This window comes from Monodelphis domestica, chromosome 3, assembly GCF_027887165.1.
Source record: "Monodelphis domestica isolate mMonDom1 chromosome 3, mMonDom1.pri, whole genome shotgun sequence".
Lineage (NCBI taxonomy): Eukaryota > Metazoa > Chordata > Mammalia > Didelphimorphia > Didelphidae > Monodelphis > Monodelphis domestica.
The window spans coordinates 513,648,594-513,668,676 of NC_077229.1; the positions used below are offsets into that span (position 1 = coordinate 513,648,594).

Genomic DNA, 20,083 nt, shown 5'->3' on the forward strand with positions numbered 1-20,083 from the left:
TGAAATTGGGGAGAGGAAGTCTATCTGACTCCAGGACCCAGAATCTGATAATTGCACTTATTAGCACCATATGTAATGAAAACAGCTTCCTTGTCAGTTTTTTAAAGCTTTTGCTTTGTGCCAGGTACTGTGCTAAACTCTGAGAATATAAACTAGAGGAACTCAACCTCTAATTGGTGGAGCCCATGCACAGGAAAGAGCTTAGCTGCAGTGCTGATGGAAAGGCCTGGAATTCTCAGGTTCTAGGTAGCTGGAAAGGCCTAAGGATCCTTAGAGGATGGGGACAGGTCACCTGGCAGAGGTCAAGGTTCCAACAGCAGGACAAAAGGGAAGGAAGGCTTCAGCAGTCTTTAGGAAACAATAGTAGGGCCTACGGAGCCTCTGCCTTTTTTGAGGGATTATAGTTGGTTACTAGAGGCTGCTAAGTGGCAAAGTAGATAAAATAGGAATTGGAATTTTCCTTCAGATACTTACAAAGATGCAACTAGTGGTCTTGGGCCGGCCACTCAGTGGCCTCACCTATAAAATGAAGAATGTCCTCTGAGGTCCCTTCTCCCTTCAGTCTAGCGTCCTTACCACTCACCTGGAGGGTGTGGATAAGTGTGTTTACCCCCTGACACAGGGGCTCTAAGTGGGGCCCATCTTTCATCTCTGGAAAGTAGGCCTGAGAGGATCCCAGGCTTTTCATGCTGGCCTAGGGATGGGGGACCACCGTGGCCAAGCCAGGAGGGGGCGTGGCTGAGGAGGAGGGTTCCCCTTCTGATTGTTGTCATGCTGCTTCTGTGTTGGGCAATGAGATCATTCTGAGAGATTTATTTGAAGCAGAACTGAAACTATTATTAGGAGCAATCTGGAAAAAAAGTTCATTACTTTAATTAGCAGTAGCTTCAGCGGAATATAATAATTATTCCTTGATCCCACTGGAAAAAAAGTAAAGAATAACAATAGTTACAATAGCTCAGACTCATAGACTGCTTTTTGGTTATAAAGCACTGTGTATTTATTATCTAATTTGAGCCTTGCCATGCATGTAAGGTAGTCTTAGGGCTTATTCTTTGTATTTTACAGATGAGGAGACTGAAGCCAAATTAGGGTTGTGATTTTCCAAAATCTCTAAAATACTTCAATTAAAGAAACATTTATTAAGTGCCTGAAAGTGTGCTAGACACTATGCTAACTGGATCTTGGAAATAATAACGACAATAAGGTAGTATTTATACTGTACCTACTATGTGCCAGGAAGTGTCTTACAATTATTATCTCACTTGATCTTCACAACAACCCTGGGAGGTAGGTGCTCTTATCATCCTCATTTTATAGTTGAGAAAACTGAGGGAAATAGAGGTTAAGGGACTTTCCCAAGGTCACACAGCCAAAGTAAGGCCCTGTTAAATATTTTTCCATGTTTACATGATTTATTGTCTTTCCCTCCCCCCTCCCAGAGCCAACCAGCAATTCTGCTGGGTTGAATAAATGGTGTCACTTGATACTGTAATTTATGACATTGCAACACAAAAGAAATCTGCAAGAAAAAGCAAGAGGCTTGGAATTTGGTGAGATGCCAATCAACCGAGATGGAAACAGAGTTCCAAAAGAATCTTGAAGGGAGCAGTTAGGAAGCCCAGCTGCTTGAACTTCACTTTTTGCTCTTCTGACTGTTGGGAAGAAGGTAGAAGCTGGACTCTCTCTCTTGGTCAAAGATTATTTATATGACTGAGTTCTGAAAAAACTTTGGAGCTTAGTTCAGAAGAAACTCTATCATCCTTTGTTATCAACATCTCCCCTTAGAGAAGAATAACTTTGTTTCCTGAGTTGAACACACTGAGAAATCTCCAATCAACAGGAAATATAGGAAGTTAGGGAAACCTATTTTCCTCTCTCCCCCTCCCATCTCTCTACCTCCTTTACCTTAAAGAATAAAACCTCTTAGTTAAAAGATTTGAGGGTGAGAATTAGTTATTAAAAGAAACCTTCAACCTTACCATTCTGAGAAGAGCATTCGAATCAGTTGAGAAGAGAACAGGAAGTGGTGTGTGGTGGGGGGGAGGGTAAGATCTAATCTTTCTTCCAGCTTGCTTCCTGGTGTCCCTGTCCTATTACCATAATTCTGCTAAGAGGGGTATCTATTACAATACCTATTTCCTTATTATTCATTTTGGCTATAGAGCAATTTTTTTAAGGCCTAAATCCTAACTCACATACCCATATATACATGTGATAAGTGATGTCATATGCTTTGCATTTTTATTTCTACTCCCATAGTTCTTTCTCTCATTGTGGATAGCATTCTTTCCCATCAGTTCTGGAGTGCCCTGGCTTGTTGCATTGCTACTAGTAGCAAAGTCCATTACATTGGATCATTCCACAATGTTTTACTTTCTGTGTACAAATGCTCATTTCACTCTGCATCATGGTTCTCCCAGTTCATATGGAAATCCTTTAGATCATCATTCCTTTTAGCACAATAGTATTCCATCATCATCACATATCACAATTTATTCAGCTATTCCCCAATTGAAGGGCATCCCCTCATTTTCCAATTTTTTGCCACCACAAAGAGTGCAGCTATGAATATTTTTGTGCATATGTTTTTCACTATTATCTCTTTGGGGGCAGGCAGTCCTTTGGGAGCATAATTCCAAATTGCCTTCCAGAATGGCTGGATTAATTCACAATTCTACCAGCAATGCCTTAGTGTACTGATTTTGCCTCCAAATATTTATTATTTTCCTTTACTGCCCTGTTGGCCAATCTGCTAGGTATGAAGTGGTACTTGAGAGTTGTTTTGATTTGCATTTCTCTATGAGAGATTCAGCACACTTTTTCATGTGCTTATTGATAGTTTTGATGTGTTTATCTGAAAATTGCCTATTCATGTCCCTTGGCCATTTGTCAATTGGGGAATGACTTGATTTTTTGTACAATTGACTTAGTTCCTTATAAATTTGAGAAATGAGACCTTTGTCAAAGGTTTTTGTTATAAATTTTTTTCCCAGTTTATTGCTTTCCTTCCGATTTTGGTTGCGTTGGTTTTGTTTGTCCAGAAACTTTTAGCTAAAGTCTTTCCAAGGCCCTGATTGCAGCTGAACAGACTGGAAAAATATTTTCTTCTAATTTAGGGGAGAACTTTTCCAGCTTTAAATCCTGTGATCTTGGGGGCAGTTAGGTGGCTCAGTGAATAGAGAGCCAGACCTAGAAACAGGAAGCATAGGTTCAAATGTTGCCTAAGATACTTTCTAGTTGTATTACCCTGGGCAAGTCACTTAACCACCAGTGCTTAGCCCTTACCTCTCTTCTGCCTCAGACCCAAATACATGATCTGAGATGGAAGTTAAGGTTTTTTTTTTTTTAGAAAAAAAAAAGTTTAATTCCTATAATCCTGTGGCATTGAATTTTATGATTTCCAGGTAAAAGTACCTGAAAATTAGATAAAGAAATGTTGAATATCCTTTCTTCATTTCTTCATGTCTCAGTTTCTCCCTCATGGCAGTTGGAAGAGAAGAGATTAGAAAAAATTTTTGACTAGGGATAGAATTAAAGAGGGTTGTGTTTCAGCAATTATTTATCCACCACCTTACGCTGTTTAGCAGAAAGTAAAATCAGAGGAGTGGAACAAGTTGAGATGCCCTTTATGCATTATAGAAATGAAAGAAAACTGAATGAATTAGCAAAGATGTGTGCAGCTTTATTTTATTTCAGAGCGACCTGTTAATTATTTAGTATTTTAAAATAAGGAGAATATAAGCATCCTGAAAAGAGAATGTTTTCCATTTTTTTGTTTTTATCCCTAGCACCTAATACATTACATTTGAATTCAAATAAAATACCTAAAATAGTGCCTAACTTTGTTTCATTATGGTATGTATTATCTTTCCTACATTTACTATCCTTCATCTTTTTGGGTGTTCCCATGCTTTTAGTTCATTTGTTTACAGTGAGGCCCCTCTGATTTTGACTTACTCCCTGCTTTGTTTCAGATCATGAAATGAAATTTCGTAGGTATCTGAAAACAAACATTTTTTTGTAGCTTTATTCAAAAGAAAAGACAAAGAAACAACATTGACACAAAATGTTTTTCCACTTCACCTTATGCCTTCAAAAATAGCTTCTTGGTACCAGGAACATATTTGAGTCATGAGTTGATTATTTAACATAGGAATAAAAATAAACTTTTAAATAATTTTGAGTGTTGTTTGGTTACCGTCCAAAGAATTAGCTATTGGAGAATGGACTAGCCTGAGAGAGAGATTTCATTTGAAATCTGGATGACCCATTTCTTAGAGGTTTTTGAGACCCAGTCCAGCTCTCAGGTTTTGCAGAATTCTGACATTTTAATTATTTTTATTTTTTAAATATTATTTATTTATTTCTATTTATTTATTTCTATTATATATATTATGTATATAATTATTTATATTTATATTTATTTATTTGTAGTGTTTGTGTTTTTAAAAGGGGAAATGCAAAGTCACCTCAAAGGCAGGGTATTGACCAGCCATTTTGGGCTGGGGGTCTCAACCCCATCCTCTGCTATTACTATATAATGTATGCATATGCCGCTGCCTCTCTCTCCCCTGCCAGTGTGCACACGTGCTAATGTGCAGCCGAAAGAATATGAGTTCGGTTTTAGCCTCGCTAGAAGAGGGGACATTCGACTTCAGAAGTCAGTTAGATGGGACTTTGAGCTGGCAGGACCGTACAAAGAAGTCTCTGAGGAGTTCCGGGGCCAAAGGATCGGCGTGATTTTGTGTGGTTCATATTATTGCTAATCTCCGTGCAGGACGAGGCCGGGGGCGGTAAGCACCGGCACTGGGTTTGGGTATCAGAGGAGCCGGGACCAGAGCCCTGTGAGAGGCGAGTGCCCAGTCTAATGCGGGGGGCCGAGGCCACAGGAGAGAGCCCGAGGCGGAAGTCACTGACGGAGTGAGTACCAAAGGGCAGAGTCAGGAAGCAGAGACGGAGAAGGCATTCCAGGCACGGAGGGAGGGCGCCGGGAGTGCTGCAGGCAAGGCTTGACTGGATCTGGGAAAGGAGATGGTTCGGCTGGGCCTGCTCTATCTGTTGGAAAAGAGTTAGATCACTTTCTTGCCATGAACATTTTTTGAAAATATTTTTTAAAAGTAGTTGAATTGCTAAGAATAACACGTGCCATAGTCATTGTTTTCTATTAAATTGACCAGTATTGTGGAAGACATTTAGAAAACTCAATTAAAACATTAGTCATTTTATGTGCTGGAGAGTTTGACAATTTTCTGAAATAGGAAATCAGAGGTTTCTTTAAGATGCATGTTGTACATCCTTACATACATGTACATACATGTACGTCCTTAATCTTACCTTTAAGGTCAGGTATATGCATTATGGATTCTCTCTCAGGTTACTACTCTTCACTGTGTTAAGAACAGAATCTTGAATGACTTGAAAATCCAGGCTTTTAAAACATACATATGATGTGTGACCCTGGGCAAGTCACTTGACCCCCATTGCCTAGTCCTTACCGCTCTCCTGCCTTGGAACCAATACACAGTATTGATTCCAAGATGGAAGGTGAGGGTTTAAAAAAATAATAATACATATATATATAATTTAAAACACATAAACAGAAATGACTGGATTATGCTGGTTTCTTCAATTTAAACAGAATATGAGTCACTGTTGTGAAGACTGGCGTACACGCCCAGCACCCACCCAAACGTCTATCTTCTTCTGCCTATATTTTCAGTTATGTGTAATAGATAGAATGCAGGGTTCTGTGCTCACTCAGAAGGCGGGCGCCTCACAGAAACATTGTTCTCATCTTTAGCGCCTTTCCTCGGTCCTGTTGAAGTTTAGAGTTACCTCTTGAATGACGTGGTGAGGACTGATCCGTTTATAGACCTCGAAAGTTTAAGAGTTCGAGTCTAACACAACTACACTATCTAATTGGCTCACCAGGGCCCAGGCCAGGGGCTCAGGGTGAGCCTGAACTTCTTCCTTCCCTAGGGAGCCCTCTTCCTTTTTCTCTATGTCCTTCCACTCTCCATTCCTCCTGTATGGTAGTGTGAGAGCCAAAGCAGACACACCTCGAGCCTGGGAGCTGGATAATCGGGGATTTAGGAGGCCGCCATGAACACACTCCCAAGAGTCAAGACTTGGGAAATGGTGAAGAGCAGAGGGGAACATTCTAGGGCCTTACTCCACCCTGCCATCCCCCCATTATTCATTCTGTCTCTCTCTCTCTCTCTCTCTGTCTCTCTGTCTCTCTCCTCTCTCTCCACTCCCTCCTCTGCCTCTCTCTCTAAATAACCCGGGAAGACCTACTTTTCCTACTGTTTAATTAAGTCATTTGACACAAGGAAATTGGGGATAAAGTTTTGATGCTTAGAAACCCCCAAATTTTAAGACTTATTTGTTAGGAAAGAAACATTGGAGTTTTTTTTAAGTGTATTGGAGAGACAGACTCCTTATGTTCAGAGACAAGTAGGGCATTTTTTTTTGCTTTTTTCCTCATTTGTATTCAACTCGGTGAGATACAAAAGGGGCTCAATAAATGTCTTTTTGGTTGATGTTTTATGGAATGTTATTGTTAAGATAGGTCAAATTAAGGGAATTAAGGGAAGTTTTGAGCATTTATTAAGTACCTTCTATGGGCCTGCCTTTAAGCTAATGTGCAGATTAACTCTATACAGACAAGATAGAATCGGGACCCATGGGACGTAATCAACTGAGAGAAAAGGGAGGACTAGGAAAAGCTTCTTACAGAAAATAAGGTTTTTAGCTGGTATTTGAAAAACTCCAAAGATGTCAAGAGGTGGTTGGTAAATGTTTCTTGAAAGTAATAGGTGGACGATTGCATCCGTTTTAAAGAATTTATCAATAAATCCTTCTGTTTTTGCAAGCATAATATTTCGGACTCATTGAGAAGGGTCAGTTTTGGGTACAGGTGCAACAAGTTGGGTCAGAGGTTTTGTTGAAAGGGTGGAGAACTGTTTCGGTACAGCAGTATTATTACCACATCTAAAGATATAATTATTTGTATTTCCGTATAATCGCCAAGTTAGGTCATAGCACTTAAAAATCCTGTGCATTGAGTAATCATCTCTATTGGTGTGGGAACAAATTGCAATTTTTAAAAGTAGTTAACAGGAACTAATCTATCTGTAAATCGAACATTACTTAGAAGGATTTTATAAGTAAGCAAGCACATCGTGATCCTTTCAAAGATACAGAATTAGCAGGACGCCACGAAATAAACCAAACTGAACAAAATGGCATTTTTAATTTCCCTTCCGCATCACTCACACTGTAAAGGTCCAAAGATGTGATCTCTCTGCTGTTCTTCTATCACGGATTAGGTGACGAGGAAATGAGGAGCAGAAGCCTCGTGTGACCAAATCATGAAATCTTCCGAGCATTTGTTGTGCTCCATGAATGCTGACGAAATGAAGCCCAGGCCCCATCTATCATAGAGTCAGCCTATTTTCCTGCCTTTCCAGGACAGTCTCCATTTGGGGTGACAGATCTTGTTTGGGAATATCTTTGGGATTTTTAGAAATGTTCTTTTTTTCAAAGTTCCTTTCTGAAATGCCAGGTTACGGACTGACGCCAGAAGAGCGGTGAGGGGTGTTTAGTGAGTGCTGTGGGCAGGCCCCACGGCCGTGAAGCGTCAGGGTTCTCCCAACGCCAGGTCTGGGACTGTCTTCATGGCGCGACTTGGCTGCCCCTTTCAGGAGTACCCTTACACGGAAGAACTGTTCTGAGCTCGCTCTCACCGTGGGATTGTTAGTCAGGAAGTCTGAGAGCCCACGTGACATGCTAGTGTCGGGCTCCAGGGCACCAGCGTCCCCTGGGGGGTGGCCCGTAAGTCCGAGCGCTGCTTTAGACAGCTGTTCCTTTACTCCGTGGCTCGGCTGCCCATTCAGCTTCAGGCCTGCCCCTCGGCATCAACTTGGACTGAACGTTCCCCCCGATAGTGCTAGAGGACCCTCAGAGAGCCGTCAGTGGCACTTACTGGCTTCATCAAAGGAGGACTTCTGCTCTGGAACGGACACCCCCGCGAGCCCCCCGAGAGGCTGCGTGGGAGCAGGCCTGCCGGGAACAAGTGCTTCCGCGTGCCTTTAGCTTTGTGCGGAGGACGTTTGGCCGTGGGCCAGATGCTGTCGGGTCCGGGCTCGGGGCTTTGCCCCGTCACACACTGGCCAGCTGCCTCCCAGGCCCAGGGCTTCTGTGGCAGCTCTCCATTTCCCCAGTCACCAGAAGTGGGCTTTAAGGAAGGACACGGGTGTGACAGGAGTAGGGCAGAGTGGGGGTCACTGCGTTAAAAACCCACCCCCTTCCTCGCTTTCCATCCTAGAACTGATACGGAGGTGCAGTGATTTCGCCAGGGTCTCAGGCCAGATCTGCACCCAGGACCTCCCCTCTCTGGGCCCGGCTTCTAATTCACGGAGCCATTTACGTGCCACATCAAATGAGTGTGGATTGGAGAAGTGAAAATCAAAACAGCTCCGAGATGCCCCTGCGTACCTTTCAGAGGGTCGCGTGTGATCAAAAGGAAAATAATAAATGTCGGCGGGGATGTGGGGAAATTGGGACCCCAATACACTGTTGGAGCTGTGAACGGAGACCGCCGCTCTGCAGAGTAAGCCGGAAGCAGCCCCGAAGATGGCCCCTTTGGCCCCGCCATGCCGCTGCCGGCTCTGCATCCCCACAGTCAGAGGCAGGGAAAAGCAGCTGCCTGGACAGACATTTCTAGCAGCTTTCCTTGTCATGGCAAAGGAGGGGCTCCAAGAGCGGAGAGTGACGGGCAGAGCTGGGCTGCCCGCTTGCGACAGACTGCTGTGGCGGCGCAGAGAGTGACGAGCAGGAGCATGTCAGAAGAAGCCGGGGCCGAGCCAGAGCGGAGTGAGCAGAAGCGGAGAGCGGGCTGTCCACTCGCAGAAGTGTTAGGTGGCGATCCGCTGTGGAGCTGAACGGCCGCTCGTCCTCAGAAAGGAGCTGCCGGGGTCTGGGGGCAGATCAGGGCAAGCCTCCGCTACCGTCCCCTTCAGGAATGGTGTATTGTGTGGGTGGCCGTGCCTTCTGTCACAGCGTGAGCGGTACGGAAATAGGGACGCACGGAAGCCCGGCATCACCTACGTCAGCCCGTTGGAAGGGAGACCGTCTGGACTGCACGATGTCAGAAAACAGCGGGGCATCCCTTAGTGGGCTTCTTCCTTAGTGGGCTTCTCTTTTCCCCTCAAGAGGAGACGGGGATGGTGGTGCTGATGGCTCTCCATATCTTCCAGGGTGCTTGTTGTTGGCTGTCTCGGGGGAGGTGAAAGTCAAGGAAAATCCTATTAGTGGGTCATAAATGAAAGGCGACGTTTCCTCTCAGGTTGGCCTTCATGGTCTGATATCTCTGTGTGCTGAGCTAATTAGAACGGAAACTTTTCCTTGGCAGACTGGACTTGGTGTTAGGATACGTCTGTTTAAACATTTTTGTCTTATTACCCCCTTTGTGACCTCGGACACGTCCTGTATCCTCTCTGGACATCATTTCCCTTATTTGTAGTGTTCTGGGATTAAACTAAATAGCCTCGAATGCCCTTCCAATTCTAACTCTGATCACAGATATTGACTCGATCTCGAGGTAGGGCCAGGCCTGGGCACGGAGACGAAGAGAGCTGAGGCCCTCCGCTTGTCGCTCCGAGGAAAGGGACCGTCGTGTCCCTTCCCTTCGCCCTCTTGGCACCTAATCAGTGACACAGAGCGGTGAGAGGAACGAGTACCTTGGACCAAGACCAGTTTGCAGGGAGAGCTTTACGCTTTGGCCATTTGAAGTCTTGAGCCGTATGTATGCGTGTCTAATGATTACGAAGCCTCTCTGCCGAACGGCATCTCTTTTATCAGTCAGTTAATGTAAGCTACGGATTGTCTGGACGGTAAGACAGAAACTAGACTGAAATGCACATAGGAGTAAAACAGCAGAAGAGAAGAGGCTCCGAGATCAACTCAGGAAATGTATTTTTGAAAGAAAGAGTTTTCCGATTTCCCTCTTTGGTGTCCATGCTGCTTTACTTTAAGAAATTTAACCTTTTTACCTATCTTCAGACCAACCAAGTGAGGTCGGTAAAGGTGTGCCTTGTACTAAGTGTAAAGGGAGATAGATTGGATGTTTACATTGTCAATCCGTCCGGGGCTCCTCTACATCCTTGCTATTGACCCAGCTTTTCAAATGCTGAGTGGAAGCATCCATTAAAAGTTCATGGTGAAAATTGTTCTGAAAAGCCAAGAAGTAAATGAAAAAGGGGAAAAAAGCCCAATTTGGACCTCTTAGCTGGTGACTGATATTTTAAGGGAATTGTGTAAGAACGTGCCTTCTCTAGGGGCTGTGAATTTGTTATTTCTCTCCTTTGTTCTCTCTTTGGGAACCATCACGAGAAAGTTAAATTTTGTTCCTTTTCCAGAAGCAAGGTTTATTCATGACTGTTCAGTAACCAATTGGGAAGCAGGCCAGAACACCTCCCATTTATGTAGCCATCACCCAGGAACAGAAAGATCCTGAAATTTATTTGGTCTGTTTGGTCTAGAAACAAAGAGAGAGGAGGCTGTTAGTAGGTGTGAATGGAAGTCCCTTGAGTCTTGTTTCTGGTAGGAAAGAGATCCTTGAATACCCTGAACAATAATAACTTTTCTGACTTTGCTGTTGCATGCTTTGCTTTTTCTGAAATGCAGTCTCTTCATTATTTTCTCTGGTGTCCCTAGCTTTCATGTTTCTTTTTTAATGATTTTTTTATTTATTCCCTTTGCTAGCTGGATTACCCTTTGCAATTCTTACTTCAAGGCATAGCCCCTTCCAGCGAGGAGTATTCTGTAATGATGAGTCCATCAAGTACCCTTACAAAGAAGACACCATACCTTATGAATTATTAGGTGGAATAGTCATTCCATTCAGTATTATCGTTGTAAGTTAAATCTACTTTTCTTGAAGTATGTCACTTTTGGATTATTTGCTTTGTTATTATCTATTAAATATATTTAACCCTCAGAAGCAGGTAGAGATAACCATAAACTAACAATAGTTAGCATTTATATCAGTGCCTGTTAGATGCCAGGCCCTGTGGAAGCACTCTCCATATAGCATCTCATTTGATCCCAAGATGTATGTGCTATTATTATCCCACTTTTACAATTTAGGAAACGAGGCAAACTGGATGACTTGTCCAAACTTGGATTACTTGATTAGTCTGAGATGAGATTTGATCCCTGGTATTCCTGACTCCAGGCCTCGTGCTTTATCTACAGTCACCTTAATAATGCCCAAGAGAAGTAGTAGAATAAATTTTTGAGGTTTCCCTTAGAAAAAGTAGGTACATAATAGACAAAGTACTGGTCAATCTAATTAAAAAAAGGAAGGAAGAAAAGCAAATTAACAGCATCAAAGATGAAAAGGGGGACAGCACCTCCGATAAAGAGGAAATTAAGGCAATCATTAGAAATTACTTTGCCCAATTATATGGCAATAAATACACCAATTTAGGTGATATGGATGAATATATACAAAAATACAAACTGCCTAGACTAACAGAAGAAGAAATAGAATTCTTAAATAATCCCATATCAGAAAATGAAATCCAACAAGCCATCAAAGAACTTCCTAAGAAAAAACCCCCAGGGCCTGATGGATTCACCAGTGAATTCTATCAAACATTCAAAGAACAGCTAACTCCAATACTATACAAACTATTTGACATAATAAGCAAAGAGGGAGTTCTACCAAACTCCTTTTACGACACAAACATGGTACTGATTCCAAAACCAGGCAGGTCAAAAACAGAGAAAGAAAACTATAGGCCAATCTCCCTAATGAATATAGATGCAAAAATCTTAAATAGGATACTAGCAAAAAGACTCCAGCAAGTGATCAGAAGGATCATCCACCATGATCAAGTAGGATTTATACCAGGGATGCAGGGCTGGTTCAATATTAGGAAAACCATCCACATAATTGACCACATCAACAAGCAAACTAGCAAGAACCACATGATTATCTCAATAGATGCAGAAAAAGCCTTTGATAAAATACAACACCCATTCCTACTAAAAACACTAGAAAGCGTAGGAATAGAAGGGTCGTTCCTAAAAATAATAAACAGTAAATATCTAAAACCATCAGCTAATATCATCTGCAATGGGGATAAACTAGATGCATTCCCAATAAGATCAGGAGTGAAACAAGGATGCCCATTATCACCTCTACTATTTGACATCGTACTAGAAACACTAGCAGTAGCAATTAGAGAAGAAAAAGAAATTGAAGGCATCAAAATAGGCAAGGAGGAGACCAAGTTATCACTCTTTGCAGATGACATGATGGTCTACTTAAAGAATCCTAGAGATTCAACCAAAAAGCTAATTGAAATAATCAACAACTTTAGCAAAGTTGCAGGATACAAAATAAACCCTCATAAATCATCAGCTTTTCTATATATCTCCAACACGGCTCAGCAGCAAAAACTAGAAAGAGAAATCCCATTCAAAATCACCTTAGACAAAATAAAATACCTAGGAATCTATCTCCTGAGACAAACACAGGATCTATATGAACACAACTACAAAACACTCGCCACACAACTAAAACTAGACTTGAGCAATTGGAAAAACATTAACTGCTCATGGATAGGACGAGCCAATATAATAAAAATGACCATCCTACCCAAACTTATTTATCTATTTAGTGCCATACCCATGGAACTACCAAAATACTTCTTCACTGATTTAGAAAAAACCATAACAAAGTTCATTTGGAAGAACAAAAGATCAAGGATATCCAGGGAAATAATGAAAAAAAACACATATGATGGGGGCCTTGCAGTCCCAGACCTTAAACTATATTACAAAGCAGCAGTCATCAAAACAATTTGGTACTGGCTAAGAAACAGAAAGGAAGATCAGTGGAATAGACTGGGGGAAAGCGACCTCAGCAAGACAGTATACGATAAACCCAAAGATCCCAGCTTTTGGGACAAAAATCCACTATTCGATAAAAACTGCTGGGAAATTTGGAAGACAGTGTGGGAGAGACTAGGAATAGATCAACACCTCACACCCTACACCAAGATAAATTCAAAATGGGTGAGTGACTTAAACATAAAGAAGGAAACCATAAGTAAATTGGGTAAACACAGAATAGTATACATGTCAGACCTTTGGGAGGGGAAAGACTTTAAAACCAAGCAAGACATAGAAAGAATCACAAAATGTAAAATAATTTTGACTACATCAAATTAAAAGGCTTTTGTACAAACAAAACCAATATAACTAAAATCAGAAGGGAAACAACAAATTGGGAAAAAATCTTCAGAGAAACCTCTGACAAAGGTTTAATTACTCAAATTTATAAAGAGCTAAATCAACTGTACAAAAATCAAGCCATTCTCCAATTGATAAATGGGCAAGGGAAATGGATAGGCAGTTCTCAGATAAAGAAATCAAAACTATTAACAAGCACATGAAGAAGTGTTCTACATCTCTTATAATCAGAGAGATGCAAATCAAAACAACTCTGAGGTATCACCTCACACCTAGCAGATTGGCTAACATAACAGCAAAGGAAAGTAATGAATGCTGGAGGGGATGTGGCAAAGTAGGGACATTAATTCATTGCTGGTGGAGTTGTGAACTGATCCAACCATTCTGGAGGGCAATTTGGAACTATGCCCAAAGGGTGACAAAAAGAATATCTACCCTTTGACCCAGCCATAGCACTGCTGGGTCTGTACCCCAAAGAGATAATGGACACAAAGACTTGTACAAAAATATTCATAGCTGCGCTCTTTGTGGTGGCCCAAAACTGGAAAACGAGGGGATGCCCATCAATTGGGGAATGGCTGAACAAATTGTGGTATATGTTGGTGATGGAATACTATTGTGCTAAAAGGAATAATAAAGTGGAGAAGTTCCATGGAGACTGGAACAACCTCCAGGAAGTGATGCAGAGCGAGAGGAGCAGAACCAGGAGAACATTGTACACAGAGACTAATACACTGTGGTATAATCGAACGTAATGGACTTCTCCATTAGTGGCGGTGTAATGTCCCTGAACAATCTGCAGGGATCTAGGAGAAAAAAACACTATCCATAAGCAGAGGACAAACTGAGGGAGTAGAAACACCGAGGAAAAGCAACTGCTTGACTACAGGGGGGGAAGGGGACATGACAGAGGAGAGACTCTAAATGAACACTCAAATACAAATATTATCAACATAGCAATGGGTTCAAATCAAGAAAACTTGTAATGCCCAGTGGTTTTACGTGTCGGCTATGGGGGTGGGGGGAAGGAAAAGAAAATGATCTATGTCTTTAATGAATAATGCTTGGAAAGATCAAATAAAATATTTTAAATTAAAAAAAAAGAAAAAGTAGGTACAAAAAGTAATCAAGTATTAGAATAAATTTTATTATGAAGTAGATTATATGCCAATTTATATTTATTTTTCACATTTCTATGATTTTAGAAATTCAATGTTTTATTGACTTTTTCTAATGACAGTTTCAACCAGAGTTTATTCTGCTTTGGAAATTAATCATATCCCCTCTATAGAAATCTTGTAGTGATGACTGAATGACTACTTCTTTGCCATGTTGGAGACTAGGATTGGATTAGGGGCTTCTGAGATCCCCTTTCCAATCTTGAGTTCTTTGCAATTCTCTAGTCCTGTTAAAAAATTATATATCCACAAAATGTACAATATACTTATAGAATATTTTGAATCTGGAATATTCTTAAAACAAAATTTTTTTTTTAATTTTTCCATCTTGGAATCAGTACTGTGTGTTGGTTCCAAGGCAGAAGAGTGGTAAGGGTGGTAAGGCAATGGGGGTTAAGTGACTTGCCCAGGGTCACACAGCTAGGAAGTGTCTGAAGCCAAATTTGAACCCAGGACTTCCTATCACTGGACCTGGTTCTCAATCCACTGAGCCACCTAGCTGCTCCCTAGAATATTCTTTCATAATAATTTGATAGATGGAGAACTGCAACTTATGTATATATTTTGAAGCTCCTTTACTTGCCCAAACCAGTGCTACCCTTGTGGCATTTCCTTAGAAATTATTATATAAAGGGAACTGGATTATATAAAGGGGAAAATATATAAATTATTATATAAAGGGAGAGGGAAAATTGCTAACTCTGTTTTAAGTTTTAGTTGCTCCCTGGAAAGAACATTTGCTTCAAAGTATTTTCAGATAATGCCATAAAGGATGGGGAGGAGTAAGGTGTTGGTGGGGTGGGGTGGGGTGGTGGTGGTGGAGGTAGGAGGGGGAATTCTATACACAAATTAAAGTCCTCAAGGTTTTTGGTGGTATAACCCCTCATTTGGCTGGTAGTTTGTAGAAAATGGAGCAAGGAATTTTTTTCCCCTTTAGTGGATGATTTGTACATAGACATCACAGTACCATATAAATATAATCGTAGTATAGGGTTGTTTTGGTTTTTTTTTTTGAGGGGGTATATTTCCTTTAGTCATATTTTTGGATTGGTAACTTGATAAAATTTTGGTTATTTAGTGAATGTTATCCAGGGCAAACACAAAAGATGTAAATAATTTATCCCTTCTTTGTTTTATCTTGATACTAAAAATGATACAGACACGAATCCCTAATGTGAGAAAGTATTTTAAATGTAGTCTGGTCACGTGGCCAAATTAGTTGGGGGAAATGCTATTTTCATCTATTTATTAAAACGGAACTTTTGTCAGGCAACAAGTAATTAGCTTAGTTGCAGTTGCTTTATAACAACACAGTGTTTCTTTTAAAAAGAATCAGCAATGCAAACTTTGCTGACAGACTTTCTTCCTTTTTCAAAAAAGTTCAAGAATATTTGTGTTTATTTGTACAAGGCAGATGGAGAATTCGTAAAAGCCAGCTGACCCTTGCACTCGGGAAACTTCTAGTCTAATTTAGGTGATCACAATCTAAAAATGTTAAAATCCTGCAATGGGAAAAAATCATTTAAGATAGCAATGCAAAGACAATTATTGGTAATAATTCCTATAAGGATGGCTTTTGATGTTTCACAACTTCCCAATATAACTTTAGATTGTAGCAATGAAGGTAGTGAGATCTGTATACCAGCGCATAAGCAATTTGAACCTTCCTCTCCTTGAAGGCTTTCGTTGGCTCTCTGCTCCCTACAGGAAGGCAATATGAGCAGAGCAGTGTTTTTGGAAAATTAATTTGGGAGTAATGAGCTGAATAAATTTAACAGGGCAGGGAGAGGTAGGAGCCCCAAGATTTATAGACTATTAGAATTGGAAATAAAGTTAATGTAGAACTACGATTAGAAACCAGGCCTCCTGACTCCTACTCCTATACTTTCCACTATAGCAGTATGATGAAGATGACTTGCCTTAGAGTCTATTTGCACAAGTAGGTCTGTAGGTGCAAAGCATTATTAGATTAGCGTTGTCATTCGTCCTATCTTTCAGTTGTATTTATTTAATACAATCGAATTCTCATTGCCAGACTTGCCAAACTCTCCATATTTTTAAAAATTTAACTTTAACAGAGCAAAACTGTATAATGCCCAAGTAGGTAATATGTTTCTTTGAGATTAATGTTTCTTCATTTAGTTGGAGAGGAATAAACCTCAGTTCTCAAAACTTGAGTTAATGCATAAAATCTGTTTTTAAAACATATATTTAAAGATGCTCCATTTGGAGGTTATTGCAGTGAGCAAGAAGTTGTTGCAGTAAAGTGTTTATCGCCATCATCTGGGGGGGGGGGATAGTGAGCAGGAAAGGGAAGTATGGATGAGAGGGTAATTGAAATGGGTGAGTGAATGAGGAGAAGGGATGAGGTTTGGCTCCTGGAGAATGAGAGGGAATTAAAATAACTCTTAAGAGCAATGCTTTTAACAGAAACAGAAAGCTAGCTTTAAGGGATAGATGAATTTAATTTTAGATTTATTGGGTTTGAGGCAACTGTGTAACATTGGTAGTTGTCAGTGCAACATCAGTCCAGAGCTTGGAGGAGAGACCCAGATTGGGGAGTGACTCCTCTTACAGATCATGAAAGGACGAGTCAGTCACTGATCAGTAAACATTTATCACGCACCTGTTGTGTGTCCAGCACTATGGTGAGCAGTGGGGATAAAAACAAGAAAAAGAAAGACAGACCTGTGTCTGCCCCCAAGAAGGTTATAATCTAATAGAAAAAAAAGAACACACAAAGTAGCTGAAAGATGGGGCAGAGCTAGAGAGCACACAGGATGTGGAATTGAAACCAAGCAGAGCAGTGGGTGGGAAATGCAGAGTTGGAAATACTAAGCTCTCTCTAAATCAGGGTCCCCAGACTTTGTACCCAGGGTCAGTTCATTGCCCCTCAGACTGCTGGAGGGCCGGACTATAAAAGAAACTATGAACAAATCTGTAGAGCGCTGTGTGGGATAGCGGAGGCTGCTGCGCCGGCTGGGACGGGCCTCTCTGTCCCACCTTGCATAGGCCCATCCCCGCCACCACTATTGGGCGGAATCCCCTCCCCCAGATTGCTGCTCACCATGCTGAGCCTTCCATTGGGAAGCCACATCATCCTTTGTGTGGTGCCTCGTACTCATTCAGTTACTCTCAGAACAAGGCGCCACCCAAAGGATGATGTCACCAGAAGTAGTACTGTACGTGAGTGAGACCAGGCTTTGTGGCACCGCCACATCCTGTGCTCCTCTCACTGAACACCAATGAAAGGGGGGCCCCTTCTAGAAGTGTGGGGGGCTGGATACATGGCCTCAGGGGGCCGCATGTGGTCCGAGGGCTGTAGTTTGAGGACCCCTGCTCCAAAGGGAGGCTTTGGGAGGAGTTTGTCTCTCCACCTTCCCATTGCCACGAAGACCAATAATGAAGTATGAGCACAATGACCGAACCTTGAGGGATATTCACAATCAAGGGATAGAAAGCGAGGAAAGCCAATGAAGGAGTTTTGTGTCATGAGATGGAGAAACACCAGGGTAATTTGGCATCCTGGAATTCAGAGGAGAAAATGTGAAGGGGAGTGGATGATTGTCATGGGTAGCAGAGAGGGAAAACAAGTGAAGATCGTAATTTGATTTTGTGGGTATTATTGACTTTTAGGAGAACAATTTCAGGACAACGAAGGGGACGAACCACATTATGGATGGTTAAGAGAATAGTGAGGGATATGGACAATTGAGAGTAGAGGTGGTGGAGGAGTGAGTTTGAGAGAAATGAGGACTATCTCTGAGAGAAGGAAGAGTGCGTGGCGGTGTATCTAGATAGTTAAACGCGGGGTGGTCTGTTATCTCACATCTGACAAAAACTCAGTCCTTTTGGCAGGGTGCCAGCGTGAGAGAACAAAGTATATGAGGTGGTGGCCTTAGGAAAATAGAATGGTTTGGAATCTATTTGGGTTTATTCAGTAGCGATTTTTGAGTACCTGCTACAGATAACGTCCTAAAGGAGTGAACAGCACAAGTCTCTGAACTCCAGAACTTATAACCAAGAGGTGCTTATGGGGCGCAGCAGGCACCCGGACTGTGAGCTAAAGACCGGAGCCGGAATTCTGCCCCAGCTCTCAACAGCGGTGTGACCTTGCCAAGTCCTATGCCCTCAGCGTTAGCTTCCTGGTGTGTAAAAGGAGAAGGCCGGATTGAGTGACCTTTCAGGTTCCTGCCGAGTTCTTCATAGATGATCTTGGCTCACGAAGCTAGCGGAGCCAGACTGAGGCGAGACGCGCCTTAAAGCGGAGCTGCAAACCAAATCCTTGGTAGTAGATCAAGAGCCCGTGAAGCAGGCATTACTGGGGCAGAACTCTAAGGAGGTGTCACGTTTCAGAATGTGGAGGGAGGAGGGAGGGACTATTGCAGGGACCTGGTGAGAGCAAGAAAGCATTTTTTTTTTCAGCAATTCTTAAGCCCAGATAGAATGAGGAATAGGAGGGGGAAAGCATTGGTGTAGGGTGGTACTCCCCTGAGTCAGGTTCCACAGCAGAACTGAGGGGGGCAGAGAATGTGGACTGTAAGGCTTTAGTGAGTGTGATTGGTCACGGCTTAGGCAGGGCCTGGAGTGAATCTGGTGGGGGGAAGCAGGTCCAGGAATGGGGATGGCACCCAGGGACATGTTCCAGTAAGATCTGCTGGTGACAGACAGAGCAGGAGGTTAGGGGGGTGGGAGAAGACTCAGAGACATCCGTCATGATGGTGGCTCTTGTGGGTGGGTGGATCTTAATGACTCATCCTGGATATTGGCCACCTCAGTGTCTGGAGTCTATTAATGTTCAAGTGCCTCAGAATATGTCTACTTTGAGTGCCAGTAAATGAGGAATGGGAGGCCGGACACAAAAGGCAGTTGTGAAAAGGGGAAAAAATACTTGGGGTTGACCTCTTCAGGTGAGCCCCACCTTCCTAGGGACCTTAATGCTTTTTCTTCCATGCCAGTGTCTCACAGGCCTATTTTGTGAATCACTGTTCATTGCAGGACACCACTATTAAGGAGTACGCAAAGATCCTGTTCCTCTAGGGCATTGATAAGGATCCTATGGCATGAAAAGCACTCTCTGTGGGCATGCCACCCCCTCCCCCCCAACTGCTGGAGCTGCCTCTCTCCACCATACCTGATGGCATTTTTTCCCATCCCTTGCTCCTCTGCCCAGCAGCCAATGGAAGCACACAGGTGACAGAGCTGGAGGGGAGCAGAGCACTTGGACCACTTCCCTCTCCCTCTCTACACTCACTGAGGACATTCCTTGCTTCACCAGCCCTTCCTCCCAGCACCCCAGTGAGAGTGCTTCCTCCCTCCACTCTGTGTGTGTGTGTGTGTGTGTGTGTGTGTGTGTGTGTACACTCTGCACATGGCCTCTAAAAAGTTTACCATCACTGCTCTAGGGACTTTTAGTCTACTTTAAGGAATAAATATCTAATTCTACAATCTTATACATTTTCGAGTTGTCGGGGGGAGGATATTAGCAAAGGGATGAACTCCTTTGTTATCCCAAGTGGAGCTGCTTTGTTATCCCTAAATTATATCACATAGGTAGCTTTGTTTTATAAAAATGGACTTTTTTGAACTGCAATATAATTTGTTTTCTAAATTTGTTTGTATATTTAAAGATAAGG

At 42.2% G+C, this 20,083-nt stretch overlaps 1 protein-coding gene across 5 annotated transcripts in view; it reads left to right on the top strand.

The window, feature by feature from the left end:
* The window catches only part of PLPP1 (phospholipid phosphatase 1), a 119,133-nt gene that overhangs the window by 59,922 nt on the left and 39,128 nt on the right, over positions 1–20,083 (top strand). For 2 of the 5 annotated variants that reach the window (XM_056824912.1, XM_007486316.3), the window contains exon 3: positions 10,771–10,922. The exons of the other annotated variants lie outside the window; for them this stretch is intronic. In XM_056824912.1, the coding sequence (XP_056680890.1) occupies positions 10,771–10,922 (152 nt within the window). The remainder of the gene's footprint in view (positions 1–10,770; positions 10,923–20,083) is intronic. 5 annotated transcript variants of the gene reach the window in all.